Source organism: Stenella coeruleoalba (assembly GCF_951394435.1).
Source record: "Stenella coeruleoalba genome assembly, chromosome: 13".
Classification (NCBI taxonomy): domain Eukaryota; kingdom Metazoa; phylum Chordata; class Mammalia; order Artiodactyla; family Delphinidae; genus Stenella; species Stenella coeruleoalba.
The window spans coordinates 13,951,187-13,976,708 of NC_137159.1; the positions used below are offsets into that span (position 1 = coordinate 13,951,187).

Sequence of the window (25,522 nt, forward strand, 5' to 3'; positions counted from 1 at the left end):
GTAATGTATTGCTTAGTCTCCATGTGTTTGTGTTTTTTACATTTTTTTCCCTGAAATTTATTTCTGATCTCATAGCGTTGTGGTCGGAAAAATGCTTGGTAGGATTTCAGTTTTCTTACATTTACCAAGGCTTGATCTGTGAGCCAAGATGTGATCTATCCTGGACAGTGTTCCATGTTCAGTTGAAACAAAAGTGTAATCTGCTGTTTTCGGATGGAATGTCCTATAAATATGAATTAAATCTCTTTGGTCTGTTGTGTCATTTAAAGCTTTTGTTTCCTTATTTTTCTGTCTGGATGATCTGTCCATTGGTGTAAGTGAGGTGTTAAAGTCCCCCACTACTATTGTGTTACTGTCGATTCCCTCTTATAGCTGTTAGCATTTGCCTTGTGTATTGAGGTGCTCCTGTGTTGGTTGCATATATATTTATGATTGTCATATCTTCTTCTTGGATTGATCCTTTGATCATTATGTAGTGTCCTTCCTTGTCTCTTATAACATTCTTTATTTTAAATTCTGTTTTATCTGATATGAGTATTGCTATTCCAGCTTTCTTTTGATTTCCATTTGCATGGAATATCTTTTTCCATCCCATTTGCATGGAATGTCTTTTTCCATCACTTTCAGTCTGTATGTTCCCCTAGTTCTGAAGTGGATCTCTTGTAGACAGCATATATATGGATCTTGTTTTTGTATTCATTCAGCGAGCCTGTGTCTTTTGGATGGAGCATTTAATCCATTCACGTTCAAGGTAATTATCGATATGTATATTCCTGTTACCATATTCTTAATTGTTTTGGGTTTGTTTCTGTAGGTCCTTTTCTTCTCTCATGTTTCGTACTTAGAGAAGTTTCTTTGGCATTTGTTGTAGAGCTGGTTTGGTGGTGCTCAAGCTTTTGATTTCTCCATCAAATCTGAATGGGATCCTTGCCAGGTAGAGTAATCTTGGTTGTAGTTTCTTCCCTTTCATTACTTTAAGTATATCATGCCACTCCCTTCTGGCTTGTAGAGTTTCTGCTGAGAAATCAGCTGTTAACCTTATGGGAGTTCCCTTATATGTTATTTGTCATTTTTCCCTTGTTGCTTTTAATAATTTTTCTTTGTCTATAATTTTTGTCAGTTTGAGTACTATGTGTCTTGGTGTGTTTCTCCTTGGATTTATCCTGCCTGGGATTCTCTGCACTTCCTGGAGTTGGATGGCTATTTCCTTTCCCATGTTAGGGAAGTTTTCGACTATAATCTCTTCAAATATTTTCTCGGGTGCTTTCTCTCTCTCTTCTCCTTCTGGGACCCCTATAATGCGAATGTTCATGCATTTGATGTTGTACCAGAGGTCTCTTAGGCTGTCTTCACTTCTTTTCATTCTTTTTTCTTTATTCTTTTCTGTGGCAGTGATTTCCACCATTCTGTCTTCCAGTTCATTTATCCATTCTTCTGCCTCAGTTATTCTGCTATTGATTCCTTCTAGTGTATTTTTCATTTCAGTTATTGTATTGTTCACCTCTGTTTGTTTGTTCTTTAATTCTTCTAGGTCTTTGTTAAACATTTCTTGCATCTTCTCGATCTTCACCTCCATTCTCTTTCTGAGGTCCTGGATCATCTTCACTATCATTATTCTGAATTCTTTTTCTGGGAGGTTGCCTATCTCCACTCATTTAGTTTTTCTGGGGTTTTATCTTGTTCCTTCACCTGGTACATAGTCCTCTGCCTTTGCATATTGTCTATCTTTCTGTGAATGTGGTTTTCATTCCACAGGCTTCAGAATTGTAGTTCTTCTTGCTTCTGCTGTCTGCCCTCTGGTGGATGAGGCTATCTAAGAGGCTTATGCAAGCTTCCTGATGGGAGGGACTAGTGGTGGGTAGAGCTGGGTATTGCTCTGGTGAGCAGAGCTCAGTAAAACTTTAATCTGCTTGTCTGCTGTTGGGTGGGGCTGAGTTCCTTCCCTGTTGGTTGTTTGGCCTGAGGCAACCCAGCACTGGAGCCTATAGGTCTTTGGTAAGGCTAATGGAAGACTCTGGGAGGGCTTATGCCAATGAGTACTTCCCAGAACTTCTGCTGCCAGTGTCCTTGTCCCCGCAGTGAGCCACAGCCACCCTCGCCTCTGCAAGAGACCCTCTGACACTAGCAGATAGGTCTGGTTCAGTCTCCTATGGGGTCACTGCTCCTTCCCCTTGGGTCCTGGTGTGCACACTACTTTGTGTGTGCCCTCCAAGAGTGGAGTCTCTGTTTCCCCCAGTCCTGTTGAAGTCCTGTAATCAATCCCTCTAGCCTTCAAAGTCTGATTCTCTGGAAATTCCTCCTCCCGTTGCTGACCCCCAGGTTGGGAAGCCTGATGTGGGGCTCAGAACCTTCACTCCAGTGGGTGGACTTCCGTGGTATAAGTGTTCTCCAGTTTGTGAGTCACCCACCCAGCACTTATGGGATTTGATTTTATTGTGATTGTGCCCCGCCTACCGTCTCATTGCGGCTTCTCCTTTGTCTTTGGATGTGGGGTATCTTTTTTTGGTGAGTTCCAGTGTCTTCCTGTCAATGATTGTTCAGCAGTTAGTTGTGATTCTAGTGCTCTTGCAAGAGGGAGTGAGCGCATGTCCCTCTACTCCACCATCTTGAACCAATCCTCATTTGGTTTTATGTTAGCAGTCAAGGCGAATGGATTTAAAGAATATATTAGTGAAAAAAAGAGTACCTGCAAGACTGTTCTATGCTCTTAGAAGTCAGGATATTGGTTTCCCTTGTTGGGGGCATGGTGGATTAGTAGGGACATAAAAGGACTTCATGTTATGTTGGTAATATTTTGTTTCTTCATCTGATTCCTAGTTACATGGGTGTGTTTAATTTGTGACAGTTTATGTGGCTTTATGGTTATGTGTGTGATATATGTATGTACGTATGATATACTTCAGTAAAACATTTAAAGAAAAATAGTAGTAACTTAAAGCAAAGTATAACTACAAGTAGTTCTTATCTTCTTATGGAGGACTCAAGGTAGTCCACATTTTTAGCTTTGAGCCAAATGTAACACATGTAGAGCACTCATAATAGGCAATACTGGAGTGAATTTAGAACATTCATTTTGCCCGTCCCCTCAAATGAACATAGTTAGCTTGCGTTTTTACCCCCATGACTATAAAGGTAATAATACACACACTGATGCAGAAAAGTATAAATAAGAAAGTTAAAATCACTCTGAAATCCTACCACCCAGAGATAACAGCCACAAGCATTTTGGTGATCATCGTTTCAGATACATTTCTGTCTGTATTTGTACTTACATATAAATACTCGTTTATAAATGAATCATAGTATTCTTGCTGCCGTTTTATTTATTATATTAAAATATACATAACAGAAGTTGACCATTTAAAAAAATTTTATTGAAGTATAGTTGATCTACAATGTGTTAATTTCTGCTGTACAGCAAAGTGATTCAGTTATGTAGATATTCTTTTTCATATTCCTTTTCATTATGGTTTATCACAGGATATTGAATATAGTTTTCTGTGCTATACAGTAGAACCTTGTTGTTTATCCATTCTATATATAATGGTTTGCATCTGCTAATCCCAAACTCCCAATCCTTCCCTCCCCCCACCCTCCTGGCAACCACAGGTGTGTTCTCTATGTCTGTGAGTCTGTTTCGTAGATATGTTCATTTGTGTCATATTTCACATTCTACATATAAGTGATATCACATGTTCATAAATTGATCATTTAAACCATTTTAAAAAACACAGTTCATTGACATTAAGTACATTTACATTGCTGTGCAGCCATCACCACTATCCATCTCCTGAATTTTTCCTTCATCTCATATCGAAACTCTGTAGCCATTAAACAGTAACTCTCCATTTTTCCTTCTCCACGTCCCCTGGTAACCACCATTCTGCTTTCTGTCTCTATGTATAATTAGACTGTTCCAGGTACCTCATATAAGTGTAATCACAGAGTATTTGTCTCATTGTGTCTGTCTTATTTTACTTACCGTAATGTTTTCATGACTCATGTTATAGCATGTATCAGAATTTCCTTCTTTTTATAAGACTGAATAACATTCCATTGTATGTTGATATCTCCTTTTGTTTATCTATTCATCTATCACTAGAAATTTGGGTTATTTCTACCTTTTGCTATTGTGAATAATGCTGTTATGAACATGAGTATACAAATATCTGTTCAAGCCCCTCCTTTTAGTCCTTCTGTGTATATACCCAAAAATGGAATTGCTAGGTCAAGTGATGATTCTTTATTTAAATTTTGAGGAGCCACCATAGTGTTTGCCACAGCACTGCACCGTTCTACATTCCTAACATCAAGGGCTAAGACATTCAAAAGCAACCACACTTACAGGGGAGTATAGGTGGTCACTGTGCATGCCCAGGGAAATACACAGGCTCTGAAAAGGCTAACTTTACACCTCAGGATGATCTCCAGTACAGAGACACCATACAGTAATAAAACAAAACAACCATATCAAACCCTGAGGAAGTGGGAGAATCTGGTTTCCAAAGTTATCATCTTAAAAAATTTAAATGTCCAGTTTTAAACAGCAACAACAACAAGATCACAAGGCATACAAAGAAACAGGAAAGTATGGCCCATTGAAAGGAAAAGAAATGAATAGAAAATGTCCCTGAAAAAGACCAGGTGACAGATTACTAAATAAAGACCTTAAAACAGTGATCTTAAAAATATGCAGGGCTTCCCTGGTGGCACAGTGGTTGAGAATCTGCCTGCTAATGCAGGGGACACGGGTTTGAGCCCTGGTCTGGGAGGATCCCACAGGCCGCGGAGCAACTAGGCCCGTGAGCCACAGCTACTGAGCCTGTGCGTCTGGAGCCTGTGCTCCTCAAGAAGAGAGGCCCGATAGTGAGAGGCCCGCGCACCATGATGAAGAGTGGGCCCTGCTTGCCACAACTAGAGAAAGCCCTCGCACAGAAATGAAGACCCAACACAGGAAAAATAAATTAATTAATTAATAAACTCCTACCCCCAACATCTTCTTAAAAAAATATGCAAAGAACTAAAGAAAGATGTGGACAAAGTCAAGAAAATGATATATAAACAAAATGGAAGTATCAGTAAAGAGATAGAAAACATGAAAAGAAGCCAAAAATAAATTCTGCAGCTGACAAGTATAACTGAAAATTTAAAAATTGCTAGAGTTATTCAGAAGCCGATTTGAGCAGGGAGAAGAATTAGTGAACTTGAAAATAATACAGTTGAAATGTTCAAGTCTGAGGAACAGAAGGAAAAGAATTTGAAGCAAACAGAGCCTAAGGGACCTGTTGGACAGCATCAATTGGGTCAACATACACGTTGTGGGAGTCCCAGAAGGAAAGGAAAGAGAGAAGGGGGAAGAGAGATTATTTGAAGAAATAAAGACAGAAACTTAACAAATTTCCTGAAAAACATGAATATAATCATCCAAGAAAGTCCACACACTCTAAGGTAGAATAAACTCAGAGACCCATGACAAGGCACATTATAATTGAACTATAGAAAGACAAAGAGAGGATGTTTAAAGCAGCAAGAAATGACCTGTCACACACAATCAATCCTGAATAAGATTTTCAGCAGATTTCTCATCAGAAATGTTGAGGGCCAGAAGACAGTGGGTTGATATATTCAAATGCTGAAAGAAGATACCTATACACCAAGAATCCTATACCCAGCAAAACAAAGGAGAAATTTTGACATTCCCACTTAAACAAAAGCTATGGGAGTTTGTTACCACTAGACCGGCCTGGGAAGAAATGCTAAAGGGTGTCTGTACTTCAGGTTGAAATTAAAGGACTGTAGACAGTAACTGGAAACCATATGAAAAAATAAATACCTCCATTAAAGGTAAATACATGGTGGGCTTCCCTGGTGGCACAGTGGTTGAGAGTCCACCTGCCGATGCAGGGGACACGGGTTCGTGCCCTGGTCTGGGAAGATCCCACATGCCGCGGAGTGGCTGGGCCTGTGAGCCATGGCCGCTGAGCCTGCGCGTCCGGAGCCTGTGCTGTGCAATGGGAGAGGCAACAACAGTGAGAGGCCCGCGTACCCAAAAAAAAAAAAAGGTAAATACATGGGCAATTATAAAAGGTAGTATTCTTGTAACTTCATTTTTTGCTTTCACATGATTTAGGAGCCATGTGCATTTTAAAAAAATTAGGCTATATTTTTGAACACAGTGCAGAAAAATGTGCTTTTGTGACATCAGTAGCTGTATGGGGATGGGGACGGAGCTGTATAGAAGTAAAGTTTTTGCATATTATTAAAGTTAAGCTAATATAAATTCAAATTAGTGTTATAACTTTAGGATATTAAGTGCATTCACCAGGGTAATCACAAAGAAGGTAGATATAAATTATACACTAAAGCAAATGAAAAGGGACTTGAAGTTTCACCATAAGAAAAGAAACAGATAAACACAGAAGAAGACATTAATGCAGGAAATGAAGGACAAAAAAGCTGTAAGACCTACAGAAAAAATTGCAACATGGCAGAATTAAGCCCCTCCTCATCAGTAATTACTTTAAATGTAAATGAATTAAACTCTCCAATTAAAAGGCAGAGTTTGGCAGAATGGGGGCAAAATGACCCTAGTGTATACTAAGATACAAATAGGTTGAAAGTGAAAGGAAGGAAAAAGATATTCCATGGAAATAGTAACCAAAAGAGTGGAGATTGCTGTGCTGATATAACACAAAATAAACTTTAAATTAGAAAAGATTACAAGAGTCAAAGAAGGACATTATATGTTAATAAAAGTTTTAATACAGTAAGATGTAATCTATGCACCTAATAATAGATGATCAAAATATATGAAGGGAAGTAGATCTACAACAATAGTTGAAGATTTTAATAACCCATTCCCAAAATTGGATATAACCAGACAGAAGATAAATAAAGATAAAAGAGGACTCGAACAACACTATAATGAACTAACAGACACAAACAGAATACTAATAGACATATACAGAATAGACATGTGCAGAATACTCAATGCAACAACAACAGAATACACATTCTTAAGTGCACATGGTACATTCTCCAGGATAGACCATGTGTTGGGCCAAAAACCAAGTCTCAATCAGTTTAAAAAAAATAAGAAGGAAAATTAGAAAATACCTAGAGATGAGTGAAAACCACAGCACTATATATCAAAACTTTTGGGATGCAGCAAAAGCTCAGAGGGAAACTATAGCTATAAAGATGCTTTACATTAAAAAAGAAGAAAGATATCAATCAACAACCTAACTTTACAACTTACAGAAAAAGAAGAAAAAACTCAACCTAAAGCTAACAAAAAGAAGGAAATAAGAAAGATTAGATCAGAGAAAAAGAAATAAAGACTAGAAGAGCAGGAGAGAAAAATCAAAGAAACTTAAAGTGAGTTCTTCAAAAAAGCAACAAAACTGATAAACCTTTAGCTACATTGATGGTGGTGGGGAGGGAAGAAGGGAGGAGGAGGGAGAGGGAGAGGGAATCAAATTCCTAAGATCAGAAATGACAGTTGGAGCACTACTATGATTCTACAGAAATAAAAAATGTAGGAGAGTACTATGAACAATTGTACACTAAAAAAATTGGATAATTTAGATGAAATGGACAAATTCATAGAATTATAAAATCTACCAATACTGAAACACCAATAGAAAATCTGAATAGACTTATAACTCTTGAGATTAAATCAGTAATCAAAAATCTCTTCCAACAAAGAAAAGTCCTAGACCTGATGTATTCACTGGTGATATCTACTAAACATCTAAAGAACTAACACCAATCTTTCTCATACTTCTTCAGAAAATTGAAGAAAAGGGAACACTATCTAACTTGTTCTCTAAGGACAGCATTTCCCATAGCAAAGCCAGACAAAGACACTACAGGAAGAGAAAACTACAGACCAATACTCCTTATGAACACTGATGCAAAAGTCCTCAACAAAATACAAGCAAGCAGGATTCAAAAGGATTATACACCATGACCAACTGGGATTTATTCCTGGAATGCAAGGATGGTTCACCTATGAAAATCAGTCAATGTAATACACCACATCAACAAAATAAAAAAAAAAACTGTTCCAAAAATTTGAATAGGAAGGAATGCTTCCATACTCATTCTGTGAGGCCATCAGCACCCTGATACCAAAACCAGACAAAGATATCACACACAAAATAGAAAAGTACAGGCCAATATCACTGATGAACATAGATGCAAAAATTCTCAACAAAATATTAGCAAACAAATTGAACAGTACATTTAAAAGTATCATACTCCATGATCAAGTGGCATTTATCCAAGGATGGAAGGATGGTTCAGTTTATGCAAATTAGACATTGTTATATACCACATTAATAAACTGAAGAATAAAAATCATACAGTCATCTCAATAGATACAGAAAAAGCTTCTGACAAAATTCAAAATCTGTTTATGATAAAACGTCTCAACAAAGTGAGAAAAGAGGGAGCATCACTCAACATGATAAAGGCCATCTATGACAAACCCATAGCCAACATCATACTCAAGGTTGAAAAGCTGAAAGCATTTCGTCTAAGATCAGGAACAAGACAAAGATGCCCACTCTTGCCCTGTTTATTTAACATAGCATTGGAAGTCCTAGCCATGCAGTCAGACCAGAAAAAGAAATAAAAGGAATCCAAATTAGAAACGAAGAAGTAAAACTGTTACTATTTGAAGATGACATGATACTATGTGTAGAAAATCCTGAAGATGCCACCAAATAACTATTAGAAATAATAAATGAATTCAGTAAAGTTGTAGGATACAAAATTAATACAGAGAAATCTGTTGTGTTTCTTACACTAACAACAAACTGTCAGAAAGAGAAATTAAGAAAACAATTCCATTTACAATTGCATCAGAAAGAATAAAATAACTAGGAGTAAATGTAACCAAGGAGGTATAAAACTTGTACTCAGAAAACTATAAGACACTGATGAAATAAACTGAAGATGACAGAAACAAATGGAAAGATATACCATGCTCGTGGATTTGAAGAATTAATGTTATTAAAATAGCCATACTACTCAAAGCCATGTATAGATTCATTTCAGTACGTATCAGAATTCCAGTGGCATTTTTCACTGAACAAATAATTCTAAAATTTATATGGAAGCACAAAAGACCTCAAATAGGCAATAAAACTGATTTAGAAATGGACAGAGAACCCGAATAGGCATTTTTCCAAAGAAGACATACAGATGGCCAACAGACACAAGAAAAGATGCTCAGCATCACTAATCATCAGGGAAATGCAAATCAAAACCAGAGTGAGATACCATCTCACACCTGTGAGAATGGCTATTATTAAAAAGACAACAAACAAGTGTGGATTAGGATGTGGAGAAATAGGGAGCCCTTGTGCAGTATTGATGGGAATGTAAATTGTGGCAACAACTACAGAAAACAGCATGGAGGTTCTTCAAAAAATTAGAACTACCATATGATCCAGCAATTTTACTTCTAGGTATTTTTCCAAAGAAAACAAAAACACTAATTTGAAAAGATATATTCACTCCTATGATTATTGCAGCCTTACTCACAGTAGCCAAGATATGGAAGCAACCTAAGTGCCCCTGATAGATGAATGGATAAAGATGTGGTGTGTGTATAGACATATAGAAGCTAGAATACTACTCAACCATAAAAAGGACTGAAATCTTGTTGTTTGTGACAACCTGGATGGACCTAGAGGGTAATATGCTAAGTGAAATTAAGACAGAAAGAAAATACCGTATGATTTCACTTGTACTTGGAATCTTAAAAACAAAACAAATGAACAAACATAGCAAAACAGAAACCATTATTGATACAGAGAACAAACGGATGGTTGCCAGAGGGGAGGGGCGCAGGTAAACGAGTGAAATGGGTGAGGGGGATTAAGAGGTACAGACTTCCAGTTACAAAATAAATGAGTCACAGGGGTGAAATGTACAGAGTGGGGAATATAGTCAATAATAATGTAGTATCATTGTATGATGACAGATGGTAACTAGACTTATTGTGGTGATCATTTTGTAATGTACAGAAATACCAAATCACTATGCTGTACACCAGGAACTATCGTAGTGTTGTAGGTCAATTATAGTTCAAAAAACCACAAACAAACAAACTCATAGAAAAAGAGATCAGATTTGTGGTCACCAGAGTTGGGGTTTGGGGGCAGTGAGAACTGGATGAAGGTGGTCAAAAGGTACAAACTTGCAGTATAAGATAAATAAGTACTAGGGATGTAATGTATGACAGGATGAATATAATGAACACTGCTGTAGGTTATATATGAAAGCTGTTAAGAGAGTAAATCTTGAGTTCTAATCATAGGAAGAAATATTTTTTCTGTGTTTTATTTTCTATCTATATGATGATAGATGTTAACTTACTGTGATCATCATTTCATGATCTCTGTCAGTGAGTCATCATGCTGTGTACCTTAAACTTATACAGTGCTGTATGTCAGTTATATATCAATAAAACTGTAAGGAAAAAAACTTCCTACAAAACTGTCTAATTAAAACCAGTTTGCTACTGGCATGAAGACAGTCATAAAGACCAGTGAGATAGAATAGAGAGCCCAGAAATCAACCCTCACGTATATGGTCAAATATATGTGAGGACCATTCAGTGAGGAAAAGACAGCCTTCTCAACTAATGGTGCTATGTAAACTGGATTTCCACATGCAAAAGGATGAGTTTGGACCCTTACCTAAAACCATATATGGAAATTAATTAAAAATGGATCAGAGACCTAAATGTAAAAGCTAAAACTAGAAAACTTCTAGAAGAAAACAGGGCCATAGCTTCACAACATTGGGTTTGGCAGTGATTTCTTGGATATGACCCGAAAGCCACAGGCAACAAAAAAATATAACAGACCACATAGACGTCATGAAAATGAAAAAGTTTGTGAATCAAAAGACAGTAAAAAGGGGAAACACTAAAAGGGCAACCCATAGATTGGGAGAAAATATTTGCAGAATATACGTAGAACTGACCTCGTAAAACTCAACTTTAAAAAGCCCTTTTCAGGCACTTTCCTGGTGGTCCAGTGGTTAAGATTGCACACTCCCAATAATGGGGGCCCGGGTTCAATCCCTGGTCAGGGAACTAGATCTCACATGCCGCAACTAAAAGATCCTGCATGTCACAACTAAAAGATGCCACACGCTGCAACTAAAGACCCCACATGCTGCAACTAAAGATCCTGCACACCACAACGAAGATCCTGTGTGCCACAACTAAGACCTGGCGCATCCAAATAAATATTCAAAAATGGACAAAGGACTTGAATAGACTTTCAAGTCTATAGAATATTTTTTGAAGAAAACATACCAGTGGTCAGTAAGCACATGAAAAGATGCTCAACATCACTAATCATTAGGGAAATATAAATCAGAATCAGGATGTGCTACCACCTTATACCCATTAGGATGGCTGCTATCAGTCAAAACAAAACATAAAGTAACAAATGTTGGCAAAGGATGTGGAGAAGTTAGAACCATTGATCACCATTGGGAGGAATGTAAAATGGTGCAGCAGCTGTGGAAAACAGAGCTGTTCCCCAAAAGGTTAAAAATAGAATTACCATGTGATCCAGAAATTCCAGTTTCGAGTATTGCTGTGGGCTGAAGGTTTGTGTCCTTCCCAAATTCATGTATTGAAGCCCTAATCTCCAATGTGATAGCATTTGGTGGAGGGCGGGGTGGGGGGGTGCTTTTAGCAAGTAATTAGTCCATGAAGGTGGAGCCCTCATGAACGAGATTAGTGCTGTTATCAGAAGAAACACAAGACAAATAATATCTGTGCTCCATGTGAGAGGACACAGCAAGAAGACATCCATCTGCAAACCAGGAAAAGGGGGCTTCCATCAGGAACTGAATTTGCCAGCACCTTGATCTTGGACTTCCCAGCTTCCAGAACTGTTTGAAATAAATTTCTGTTGTTTAAGCCACCTAATCTATGGTATTTTTATTATAGCAGCCTGACTAATCTGACTAATACAGATATTGGTACCAAGAAGCTGTAACAAACACATAAAATGTGGAAGCAGCTTTGGAACTAGGTTAATGGGTAGAGGCTAGAAGAATTTCGAGTTGCATGCTAACAAAACCCTAGTTTGCCAGGAGTGGACCTTTAAAGATGATTCTGGTGGGGGCTTAAGGGAAAAAAACAGAGCTGGAGAGAAAGCCTCCATCTTCTTAGAGAACACATAGATAACCATGTACATAATGTTAGTAGAAGTATGGATGGTAAAGGCCGTTCTGATGAGATCTCAAACGGAAATGAGAAACATGTAATTGGACAGTGGCGAAAAGACAATTCTTGATAAAGTGGCAAAGAACTTGGCTGAAGTGTGTTCAGGGTCTACTGTTTTGTGGAAATTAGAACTTGCAAGCAATGAAATTGTGTGTTTAGCTGAGGAGATTTCTAAGCAAAATATAGGAGGAGTGGCATGGTTCTTCCTGACTACTTATAGTAAGATGCGAGGAGAGAGAAATGAAGAGGGAATTGTTAAGCAAAGTGGAACCAGAACTTAGAGATTTGGAATAATCTCTGTTTGTCCATATTGCAAAACTGAGAAAGCTGGTTCAGAAGACACCAAGTGTATGGCTGACCTATGTGACTGACCATTTGATAAGGAGATTAGTATGGGTGTGACCCATGGATTTTATCAGCTACTCCAGAGAGATCACTGCCAGTCTGAACTGATGGGGACGGATCCAGGTCAGAATAAAGGAAGGCTGTCTGACTTCTTAGATTTTACAGGACAAGACAGTAAAACTTAGGCTTTTAACTTGCACTTTTCTTCAGGGAAAGGAAAGAATGTCCCCAGATCTGATTCAGACATCATCAGGGCCACTACCTCAGTTCCTGTATATGCTAGGCTGCCTCCAACCAAAGACCCCTTGCCTGGCAGAACCTCAGCTTGGGTGGGGCCCCCACAGAAAGCTGCTGCCTGATGGTACCCCACCAGCCATCGTGGTGACATTGCCACCCTTGTGGGTCTGAAAGTCAGAATATCAAACCAAAGAGGTTTATTCTTATTTTTCTTGTTTGTTTGCTTGTTTTTTATTGGAGTATAGTTGATTTACAGTGTTGTGTTAGTTTCTGCTGTACAGCAAAGTGAATCAGTTATACATATACATATGTACACTCTTTTTTTAATAGATTCTTTTCCCATATAGTCCATTACAGAGTATTGAGTAGAGTTACCTGTGCTATACCCCAGGTTCTTATTAGTTATCTATTTTATATATAGTAGTGTGTATATGTCCATCCCAATCTCCCAATTTATTCTCCCTCCCCCACCCCACCCCCAAACAAAATAAGTTTGTTTTCTACCTCTGTGGCTCTACTCACAGAGGATTATTCTTGAGTCTTAAGAGCTCATGGAGTTTGCCTTGCTAGGTTTTGGACTTGCTTGGGACCTGTCACCCCTTCCTTCTTTCCTGTTTTTTTCTTTTGGAGTAAGAATGATTATTCTATGCCTGTCACAAATTCGTAGCTGGAGAAGAATTTTGCCTCAGGTTGAATCATACTTCAGGTCCCACCCATATCTGATTTAGAGAATATTTAGATGAGACTTTGGACTTAAACATTAAAGTTGATGCTGGAATGAGTTAAGACTTTTGAGGCTGTTGGGTTGGAATGAATGCATTTTGCATATGAGAAGGACATAAATTGGGGGGGGTACGCAGAGGCAGAATGCTATAGACTGAAGGTTTGTGTGCCCCTAAATTTCATACATCGAAGCCCTAATCCCAATGTGATGGTATTTGGAGGTGGGGCCTTTGGGAGGTAATTAGGTCATGAGGGTGTAGCCCTTATGAATGGTATTAGTGCCCTTATAAGAGGAGGGACAAGAGGTGAACTCTCTGCCCTGTGAAGATACAGCAAGAGGGCATTCACCTACAAACCAGGAAGTAGGTTCTCACTAGGAACCCTGATCTTGGACTTCCCAGCTTCCAGAACTATGAGAAATAAATTCATGATTTTTAAGCCATGAAGTCTATGGTAATATAAGTATATACACAAATGATTTGAAAGCAGGGTCTCAAAAAGATACTTGTACATTCATGTTCATAGCAGCATTATTCACAATAGCTAAAGGTTGTGAAAGCAACCCAAGTGTCTGTCAATAGCCGAATGGATAAACAAAATTTGATATATATGTGCAATGTAATATTTGGCCTTTAAAAAGCAGGGTGTCTGATACATGCTCCAACATGGCTGAACCTTGAAGACTTTATGCTAAGTTAAATAAGCCAGTCACACACACACACACAAAATACTGTAGGATTCCTCTTACATAAGGTACCTAGAGTAGTCAAATTCATAAAGACAGGAAGCGGAATGGTATTTGCCAGGGGCTGGTGGGAGGAGGGAATAGGGAGTTATTATTTAAAGCCTTTGAGTTTCAGTGTTGAAAACTGTAAAGAGTTCTGGAGACGGATGATGGTGATGGTTCACAACAATATGAATGTACTTAATACCACTGAACTGTGTCCTTAAAAATGGTTAGGATGGTAAATTTGATGTTATGTATATTTTACCACAATTGGAAAAAATCTCTCCTAATCATAAAGCACATAACATAGACATATCTTACCTCTAGTTGATACTGATGTGATACTTTTTGTATGTTCAGGCTTTCCTTTAGTTGTAGGTTTTTATAAATCATTAATAAATGTACTGAGGTTGTACTCCTGTAATTGTGGGAATACTACTTATTGATTATGAGAGCAAGCTCTGGAATTCATTTACAGTATTCTTTTTCTTTTTGGCCACGCCATGCGGCTTGCAGGATCTGAGTTCCCCAACCAGGGATTGAACCCAGGATCATGGCAGTGAAGGGCTGAGTCCAACCACTGGACCACCAGGGAATTCCCTGCATTTACAGTATTTTTAAAGTTCCTTAGTACCAGTACCAACAGATGTTAGAATGGGCTTGCAAAGTCAGTTTTGAAATTTTCTCTAGTGTATTAGGATTTACTTTTCTGTTTACTCTTTTTTTTTTTTTTAAGGGCTTCAAATGCTTGGCTTTTTATTTATTTATTTATTTATTTATGGCTGTGTTGGGTCTTCGTTTCTGTGCAAGGGCTTTCTCTAGTTGTGGCAAGCGGGGGCCACCCACTCTTCATCGTGGTGCGCGGGCCTCTCACTATCACGGCCTCTCTTGTTGTGGAGCACAGGCTCCAGACACGCAGGCTCGGTAGTTGTGGCTCACGGGCCTAGTTGCTCCGTGGCATGTGGGATCTTCCCAGACCAGGGCTCAAACCCGTGTCCCCTGCATTAGCAGGCAGATTCTCAACCACTGCACCACCAGGGAAGCCCTCTGTTTACTCTTATATTACTTTAATGTTTCCGGAAATAATGAATACCAACCACATTAATTATTTTTATTTAGTTTATATCCTCCTATCTGTTTTCCTGTTTAATAGGTACATTTAGATCACAGTAAGAACAGATTTCAGTGCCAATAACTCTCCTGGTTTACCCTTAATTTTTTGATGTTCTGTCTTATGTTCTAAATTTAGATATCCAAAGAGAAGAAGAAAAAGTGAAACGATCTGTGAAAGATGCTGCCAAGAAGGGTCAGAAGGATGTCTGTGTGGTTCTGGCCAAGGAGATGATCAGGTCAAGGAAGGCCGTGAGCAAGCTCTATGCATCCAAAGCACACATGAACTCCGTGCTCATGGGGATGAAGAATCAGCTGGGTAAGACAGCGGTACCTTACAGCCACATCATTAGCTGATGCTCTTGCCGTTATTATAACACTGTTTCCTTGAATAGGAAGGTCTTTTTTTTTTTTTTAACATCTTTATTGGAGTATAATTGCTTTACAATGGTGTGTTAGTTTCTGCTTCACAACAAGATGAATCACTTATATATATACATATGTTCCCATATCTCTTCCCGCTTGCGTCTCCCTCCCTCTCACCCTCCCTATCCCACCCCTCCAGGTGGTCACAAAGCACCGAGCTGTGCTATGCAGCTGCTTCCCATTAGCTATCTACCTTACGTTTGTTAGTGTATATATGAGGAAGGACAGTCTTAGCTCTGGTTTTTATTACTTACATTGTCTTAATTGGAGTGTTATACAAAAGCAAAATATACTTATTACTCTCATTTTTATTTTATTGTTATTTTCTTTTGCCAGTGTTGTCGAAATAATGGGAAAATCTCCATCTAAATGTACTTTGTTTAGAATTCAGACTGTATTTCCTCATGTGAACAGTATTGTAAAGTGACCTGAGGGTTGAGTCATAGGCATAAGCAGTGCGCCCACACCTTAGAGGGAGGATGAAGGAAAGAGTTTCTTCGGCCCTAGGCCCAGAGTTGCCCCAGGCAGGATTTTAAATAGTCTAAGTTTGTCTTTGGCTTTCACTCACCTCCTTTTCTGCCTCATCTCTGACTCTCAACCTAATGCTTGCTTACATCTTAGGAACCTGCAGGCCCTGTATTGGGTATTCAGCATACATGTGTACTATCAATTTAATTTTTTTTTTTAATGATATATTTTAAGAAAGTTGCTAGGGCTTCCCTGGTGGTGCAGTGGTTGAGAGTCTGCCTGCCAATGCAGGGGATGCGGGTTCGTGCCCCAGTCTGGGAAGATCCCACATGCCGCGGAGCGGCTGGGCCCATGAGCCATGGCCGCTGAGCCTGCGCATCTGAAGCCTGTGCTCCGCAACGGGAGAGGCCACAACAGTGAGAGGCCCGCGTACCGCAAAAAAAAAAAAAAAAAAAAAAAAGTTGCTAGAAGGCTATACAAAAAGCTAATAGTGGTTACATCTGTGGAGCTAGAACAAAGAAATGAGAGTAGAGAAAGAACATTAACTTTTCATTTAACCTGCCCTTGCATCGTTCTACTATGAACATCTGCTATTTTCATAATATAGTTTTTAATACCTTAAAAAACAAACTAAATTAATCAACTGGATTTAGTTGCTAATGAGAATTTATCTTATCCCTCAGGTAGGCTGGGGCAGAAAAGTTGAAACACATTTATATCAAAGGAAGTCCAAGGTGGATCAATGACTTGACCAGACACAGCTTCACAGAGCCTCAGTTAGGACCCAGGACTTCACTGGGGACCCAAGGCAGGGAGTCCTTTCTAACTTCTCCTTGCTTCAGAGAAAATAAATATTCTATAAAGATACGTCTCATCGTCTTTGAATATTTATAGATCCTTACACTAAAATGAAGAGGCCCGGGATGAAAGATCATGTGGAGAGGCCCAGACCAGCAAATAACTGTGCAGTCACGTCACTGTTGCTGAAAACCACGAATTTTAGTGTCTTATTATGGAACAAAATAACTGATACAATCTAAACTTTAAAAAAGAAGAAGAAAAAATATATTGCTCCTCCATAACTATACTGATGCCATCACACTATTACAATCCTGATTTCTGATGTGGTTAAAAAATCTTACTTTTAAATATTTATATTTTAAAAGAAAAAAGAACAACAAGCTAAACTGAATATTTAATACATTCGTAGGAATAGAAGGAATATGACAAGGATTAGAATTTTATAATATACATTAGCCATTTATGTTAAAGATGTTCTATTTTTCAGAGAGGTTACCCCATTTCCCTGTCTTTTCTGTCTTCCTCAGAGCAATAAACAGTAATTACTACTCTCATAGATAAGCTGCTCCATTAAGTTAGACAGTAATTACATCTTTATGTTTCCAGTCATTATCATCTCCAAAAACTACCTTTCATTTCACCGCACAGTCTCACTGCACTGTTTCACAGTAAAATTATACTCCTCAAATTTGAAGAGCCTGAATAAAAACTAGAGGCCCAAGGAGTTTTAGGGACTGATTTAGGAACAGTGTCTACTGGCATGAACCTTTTATTTATTCATATTTTTAAAACTGCAATAAAAGAAATGAAAGCTACTTTAATAAAAAAGGAACTCAGGAATGAGGTCATTAAATATAACTAGCTACATTTTAAATACAAATACCAGGTATTTCCTGATTAGTGTCAGGTAAATATGTAAACTATCTAGCCCAAATTCTGGTCTCAGGAAAAAAGATCAGAGACAAGTACAAAGAAGGTGCTTCATACTATCAGATCCATTTTATGTTTTGTTTTGTTTTTTTGCGGTACGCGGGCCTCTCACTGTTGTGGCCTCTCCCGTTGCGGAGCACAGGCTCCGGATGCGCAGGCTCAGCAGCCATGGCTCACGGGCCCAGCCTCTCTGCGGCATGTGGGATCTTCCCGGACCGGGGCACGAACCCATGTCCCCTGCATCGGCAGGCAGACTCTCAACCATTGCGCCACCAGGGAAGCCCTATCAGATCCATTTTTAAAACAATGAGATCCTTTGTGACAGTCACTTAAGTCTTTCTTTTTATCAGAGATTTCTGTTGGTCCTCTTGTTGGTAATCCATTTGTGTCTGCACCCTTACAGTCTATTTTGCCTTTGTTTTTATCATTGGATTCTTGTATAGCTTTCCTAGGCCACATACAACTAACAAAGGGGGAAATCAGAGGGTATATATATGGTTCCAGGAACTTTTTGTAGACCCAGAGCACAACTAGAATGACGATGCAGGGAATGCACACCATTGTCCCAGGCTTGAGATCCTGACCTGCGACCACCAAGCCCCAGTGGCAGTGTCCATGCTTCCAGAGGGGAGGTCACAGGGGGACATGCCACAGCCAACCCAGTGGGCACCGCCCAATTTAATTTTCAAAAACTCATTATAATATTTAAAAATAAACATAATTTAGTTACCTTTCAGTGTCCAGTATAATACCGTTGTGATCTTCCGCAGGCATCTGTCTCCAGATCACTGACAGCTTGAGGCATAGGTTAAATTTTACATCCAGTTGGTTTCTTTTCTTACTTATTTTCGGTTAAATGAAGAAATCCTAACTCAGAATTAGAGTTCTTTGAGAATAGCAGCAAATAGCTGTCAGATAATTAGACTGAGTACAGATTCAGAAATTACAGGGTAATTTTTCACTAAAGAATATCTTCAGGGAATGCCCTCGTGGTCCAGTGGTTAGGACTCTGCGCTTTCACTGCCGTGGCCCAGGTTCAAGCCCTGGTCGGGGAACTAAGATCCCGCAAGCCGCACAGTGCAGCCAAAGAAAGAATATCTTCAACTCTGTCAGTTACTACATTGATGAGTACATCACACTCAAAAGTTAGAAGACTTGAATGTTTCAATTTAAACGCTGGTGCCAAATGAGTACTTAATCCGTTATTTGGTCGTACTTGGCTCTGAAGGTATTTCTTTATGTTCAGTTTTAACATTTGAATGTGGTTTTTTTAATGTGCCTAATAGTGAATATATCAGTTTCTTTCTCCAGATACTGAAGAAAACAATCCATGGATTAAGAAAGAGTAAAAAAAATAAGACAACTGTTTGTACCATATCTTCTTAACTTTTAACAACTGTGTTATTTCAGCCCTAAAGTGATGTATTTAGGCTCTTTAAATATTGGATATATAACCTAGATATATGCCTTTTGCACAAGCCAAGTATTCAGTACTGTGGAGAAACAGCCTAATCTTATCTGTTATTTTGAAAGCTTAACTAAATATACTTGACTTTTACAGCCATCATTGAAAGCTTCATATTTACTCCCTATTTTTTCTGCAACATGCTGAAAAGATACATGTTCAGTTGACCATGATAAGCTTATTTTTAAAATTTTCAGCATTTCCTTTACTGAATCAACATCAAAAAACATATAGCTTATTTTACCCTTTTTCCCCCTATGAATAAAGCACTGTATTCACAGACTCTTTTTCTCCCCAGGTGCAAAGATAGTAGTACACAGGATAATATAGTGCATGCTTATGTACCTAACACCCAGAACCAATACAATTTGACATTTTGCTATATTTGCCTCAGTTTTTTAAATTAATTTTTATTAGAATATAGTTGCTTTAAAATGTTGTGTTAGTTTCTTGCTGTACAGCAAAGTGAATCAGTCATACCTATACATATATCCACTGTTTTTTAGATTTCCTTCCCATTTAGGTCACCACACCACAGCATTGAGTAGAGTCCCCTGTGCTATACAGTAGGTTCACATTAGTTACCTATTTTATACATAGTAGTGTATATATGTCAGTCCCAATCTCCCAATTCATCCCACCCCCGCTTCTCCCCGCCTTAGTTTTTATATTGTAAAAGAAAGCAGTATTACTAATGTTGAAGCTTCTTTAATATACCTTTGCAGTTCCATTCCCTTCTCTTTCAGCCTCCTCAGAGGTAACCACTATCATGAATATTAAAATTTGTATAAATGGTGTTATACTGTGTGTACCATTCTGCATCTTTTTTTCCCATTTATCATTGTCCTATTGAAATATACCCATAAATGTAATGATAAGTATATTTTGATATGATAAATATATTTTGATAAATATATTGATATAATGATAAATGTAGTTTGATATGACAAATAAGTATGTTTTTAACTACTGGGTGGTATTCCATCCTGTGAATGTATCACATTTTATTCTTCTCTTCCCTGTTGATGGACATTTAGGCTGTTTTCAGTTTTTGCTATTACTAAACAGTGCTGGTGTGAATGTCTTTTCACTTTTACACATGTGTTTCTTTAGGACAGTTATATACTCAGAAGTAGAATTGCTGGGTTAAAAATAGCTGGGTTTAAATTTTGCTAGAACTGCAAAATTGTTCTCCAAAGAGACAAATTTGTATTCCCACCAGCAGCGGATAAGGGTTCTTTTTTCCATACCTTTCCACCAACCTTTGTCAGACTTTTTAATTTTTGAGAAATGTTATAACATTTCCCTGGGAACTAGTGGGCTTGACCAGTCTCTTCTGTTCACCTTTTCTTCCTGTGTACTGATTCCAAAATATCTTTTCAAGGAGTTATAGCTCACAAATATTCATTAATCTACATGAAAAATATCTCTTCTCCTGTAGCATGTACTTTCAGTAATGAACGTAACTGTAAACATAACGTATATCAAGAGCCTGTTATCCCTTAAGTATACATCCATAATAATATATTATGTTGTTTCAAATATGTATTATAATGTGGCTTTATCACATCTGAAAAGTAAAATATTTGCTGTTTGATACTTGTATGTTAAAATACTCTAGGGCTCTGTTCTAGATCCTCTGCTCTTTTCCATCTTGCCTCTCTCCCCGTAGGTGATCTCATCTAATCGCATGCCTTTAAATGCCATTGATTTCCAAATCTTTATCTTCAGACCTGACTTTATCATTGTATAATTGACATCTCCACTCATATCTTAATGGATACATCAAAATTAATATGCCCATCCAAGAATCTTGGCTGGTCTTACTTCATCTGTATCCCCGCCTCTCCCTGTATTTTCCCCTGGGAATCCAAGACATCATATAATTTCATCTGCAGATATTTCGACATGGGTTTCTAAAAAGCAAGCGTTCTATCCCTTCTGTTTCTTGGTCCTTCAGTTCTTGGGTATGTCGATGTGTTCATTTCATTTCCACTATATTTTCTGTTTCTTTCTGAAAGGAAAAGATTTCAGTCAGTTGTTAGGAAAGATTTTAGTCAGTTGTTTAGTCAGTTGATTTCCCAGACTGATCCTTTAATTTTTTTATCTTTCCTGTTTTCACTTTGGAAATAATCATAGTACCTTCCTCATAGGATAGTTGTGAGACTTAATTCAGTGCCTGGCACATGGTAACTGCTGTATATTTAGGTTCTAAATGTTATTGTCATTATCATCATCAATTTGTCTTTGTGTTCTACTTTCTGAGAAATTTGCTCAACTTTATTTTCTGTTTCTTCTCAAATTCTTTATTTTAGCTGTCTTAATTTTAATTTTCAGGAAAGAGTTCTCTGATCTTATTTTTTAAAAATCATCTTGTTCTTACTTCGTGAATATAATTTGTTCTTTATTATTGATAGTCTTTTTTTTTTACTATATATTCTTTTTTATATTCATTTCCATTATGGTTTCTCTCAGGATGTTGAATATAGTTCCCTGTGCAAGAGGATTCCCTTTTCTCCACACCCTCTCCAGCATTTATTGTTTGTAGATTTTTTGATGATGGCCATTCTGACTGGTGTGAGATGATATCTCATTGTAGTTTTGATTTGCATTTCTCTAATGATTAATGATGTTGAGCATTCTTTCGTGTGTCTGTTGGCAATCTGTATATCTTCTTTGGAGAAATATCTATTTAGGTCTTCTGCCCATTTTTGCATTGGGTTGTTGGTTTTTCTAATGTTGAGCTGCATGAGCTGCTTGTAAATTTTGGAGATTAATCCTTTGTCAGTTGCTTCATTTGCAAACATTTTCTCCCATACTGAGGGTTGTCTTTTCGTCTTGTTTATGGTTTCCTTTGCTGTGCAAAAGCTTTGAAGTTTCATTAGGTCCCATTTGTTTATTTTTTTAATTTCCATTTCTCTAGGAGGTGGGTCAAAAAGGATCTTGCTGTGATTTATGTCATAGAGTGTTCTGCCTATGTTTTCCTCTAAGAGTTTGATAGTGTCTGGCCTTACACTTAGGTCATTAATCCATTTTGAGTTTATTTTTTTGTATGGTGTTAGGGAGTGTTCTAATTTCATTCTTTTACATGTAGCTGTCCAGTTTTCCCAGCACCACTTATTGAAGAGGCTGTCTTTTCTCCACTGTATATTCTTGCCTCCTTCACCAAAGATAAGGTGACCATATGTGCGTGGGTTTATCTCTGGGCTTTCTATCCTTTTCCATTGATCTATATTTCTGTTTCTGTTCCAGTACCATACTGTCTTGATTACTGTAGCTTTGTAGTATAGTCTGAAGTCAGGGAGCCTGATTCCTCCAGCTCCATTTTCCTTTCTCAAGATTGCTTTGGCTATTCGGGGTCTTTTGTGTTTCCATACAAATTGTGAAATTTTTTGTTCTAGTTCTGTGAAAAATGCCAGTGGTAGTTTGATAGGGATTACATTAAATCTGTGGATTAATTTGTGTAGTAGAGTCATTTTCACAATGTTGATTCTTCCAATCCAAGAACATGGTATATCTCTACATCTATTTGTATCATCTTTAATTTCTTTCATCAGTGTCTTATAATTTTCTGCATACAGGTCTTTTGTCTCCTTAGGTAGGTTTATTCCTAGATATTTTATTCTTTTTGTTGCAATGGTAAATGGGAGTGTTTTCTTAATTTCACTTTCAGATTTTTCATCATTAGTGTATAGGAATGCAAGAGATTTCTGTGCATTAATTTTGTATCCTGCTACTTTACCAAATTCGTTGATTAGCTCTAGTAGTTTTCTGGTAGCATCTTTAGGATTCTCTATGTATAGTGTCATGTCATCTGCATACAGTGACAACTTTACTTCTTCTTTTCCAATTTGGATTCCTTTTTCTTCTCTGATTGCTGTGGCTAAAACTTCCACAACTATGTTGAATAATAGTGGTGAGAGTGGGCAGCCTTGTCTTGTTCCTGATCTTAGTGGAAATGGTTTCAGTTTTTCACCATTGAGAACGATGTTGGCTGTGGATTTGTCATATATGGCCTTTATTATGTTGAGGAAAGTTCCCTCTATGCCTACTTACTGGAGGGTTTTTATCATAAATGGGTGTTGAATTTTGTCAAAAGCTTTCTCTGCATCTATTGAGATGATCATATCGTTTTTCTCCTTCAGTTTGTTAATATGGTATATCACGTTCATTGATTTGCATATATTGATGAATCCTTGCATTCCTGGGATAAACCCCACTTGATCATAGTGTATGATCCTTTTAATGTGCTGTTGGATTCTGTTTGCTAGTATTTTGTTGAGGATTTTAGCATCTATGTGCATCAGTGATATTGGCCTGTAGTTTTCTTTCTTTGTGACATCTTTGTCTGGTTTTACTATCAGAGTGATGGTGGCTTCGTAGAATGAGTTTGGGAGCATTCCTCCCTCTGCTATATTTTGGAAGAGTTTGAGAAGGATAGGTGTTAGCTCTTCTCTAAATGTTTGATAGAATTTGCCTGTGAAGCCGTCTGGTCCTGGGCTATTGTTTGTTGCAAGATTTTTAATCACAGTTTCAATTTCAGTGCTTGTGATTGCTCTGTTCATATTTTCTGTTTCTTCCTGGTTCAGTCTCGGAAGGTTGTGCATTTCTAAGAATTTGTCCATTTCTTCCACATTCTCCATTTTATTGGCATACAGTTGCTTGTAGTAATCTCTCCTGATCCTTTGTATTTCTGCAGTGTCAGTTACTTCTCCTTTTTCATTTCTAATTCTATTGATTTTAGTCTTCTCCCTTTTTTTCTTGATAAGTCTGGCTAATGGTTTATCAGTTTTGTTAATCTTCTCAAAGAACCAGCTTTTAGTTTTATTGATCTTTGCTATCATTTCCTTCATTTCTCTTTCATTTATTTCTGATCTCATCTTTATGATTTCTTTCCTTCTGCTAACTTTGGGGTTTTTTTGTTCTTCTTCTCTAATTGCTTTAGGTGTAAAGTTAGGTTGTTTATTTGAGTTGTTTCTTAAGGTAGGATTGTATTGCTATAAACTTCCCTCTGAGAACTGCTTTTACTGCATCCCATAGGTTTTGGGTTGTGTTTTCATTGTCATTTGTTTCTAGGTATTTTTTGATTTCCTCTTTGATTTCTTCAGTGATACTTTGGTTATTAAGTAGTGTGTTGTTTAGCCTCCACGTGTTTGTATTTCTTACAGATATTTTCCTGTAATTGAAATCTAGTCTCATAGCATTGTGGTTAGAAAAGATACTTGATGTGATTTCAATTTTCTTAAATTTACCAAGGCTTGATTTGTGACCCAAGATATGATCTATCCTGCAGAATGTTCCATGAGCACTTGAGGATAATGTGTATTCTGTTGTTTTTGGATGGAATGTCCTATAAGTATCAATTAAGTCCATCTTGTTTAATGTGTAATTTAAAGCTTGTGTTTCCTTATTTATTTTCATTTTGGATGATCTGTCCATTGGTGAAAGTGGGGTGCTAAAGTCCCCTACTATTACTGTGCTACTGTCGATTTCCCCTTTTATGGCTGTTAGCATTTGTCTTATGTATTGAGGTGCTCCTATGTTGGGTACATAAATATTTACAATTGTTATATCTTCTTGTATTGATCCCTTGATCATTATGTAGTGTCCTCCTTTGTCTCTTGTAATAGTCTTTGTTTTAATGTCTGTTTTGTCTGATATGAGAATTGCTACTCCAGCTTTCTTTTGATTTCCATTTGCATGGAATATGTTTTTCCATCCCCTCACTTTTAGTCTGTATGTGTCCCTAGGTCTGAAGTGGGTCTCTTGTAGACAGCATATATACGGGTCTTTTTTCTGTATCCATTCAGCCAATCAATGTCTTTTGGTTGGAGCATTTAATCCATTTACATTTAAGGTAATTATCGATATGTATGTTCCTATTACCATTTTCTTAATTGTTTTGGGTTTATTATTGTAGGTCTTTTCCTTTTCTTGTGTTTCCTGCCTAGAGAAGTTCCTTTAGCATTTGTTGTAAAGCTGGTTTGGTGGTGCTGAATTCTCTTAGCTTTTGCTTGTCTGTAAAGGT

The 25,522-nt window shown here is 37.6% G+C and overlaps 2 protein-coding genes across 2 annotated transcripts in view; one reads left to right on the forward strand and one right to left on the reverse strand.

The window, feature by feature from the left end:
- Positions 1-25,522, forward strand: part of CHMP3 (charged multivesicular body protein 3) — an 81,983-nt gene that overhangs the window by 31,386 nt on the left and 25,075 nt on the right. The window contains exon 3 of the mRNA XM_079940488.1: positions 15,544-15,723. Coding sequence (XP_079796614.1) covers positions 15,544-15,723 — 180 coding nt within the window. The remainder of the gene's footprint in view (positions 1-15,543; positions 15,724-25,522) is intronic.
- LOC307196543 (UPF0729 protein C18orf32 homolog) lies at positions 16,793-19,069 on the reverse strand (the record flags this gene model as incomplete). Its single annotated transcript, XM_079941593.1, has 2 exons — positions 18,359-19,069; positions 16,793-16,806 (listed from the first exon to the last, which is right to left on the reverse strand). Exons 1-2 carry the CDS (start codon positions 18,588-18,590, stop codon positions 16,793-16,795), a joined length of 246 nt encoding a protein of 81 aa, XP_079797719.1. The 5' UTR covers positions 18,591-19,069.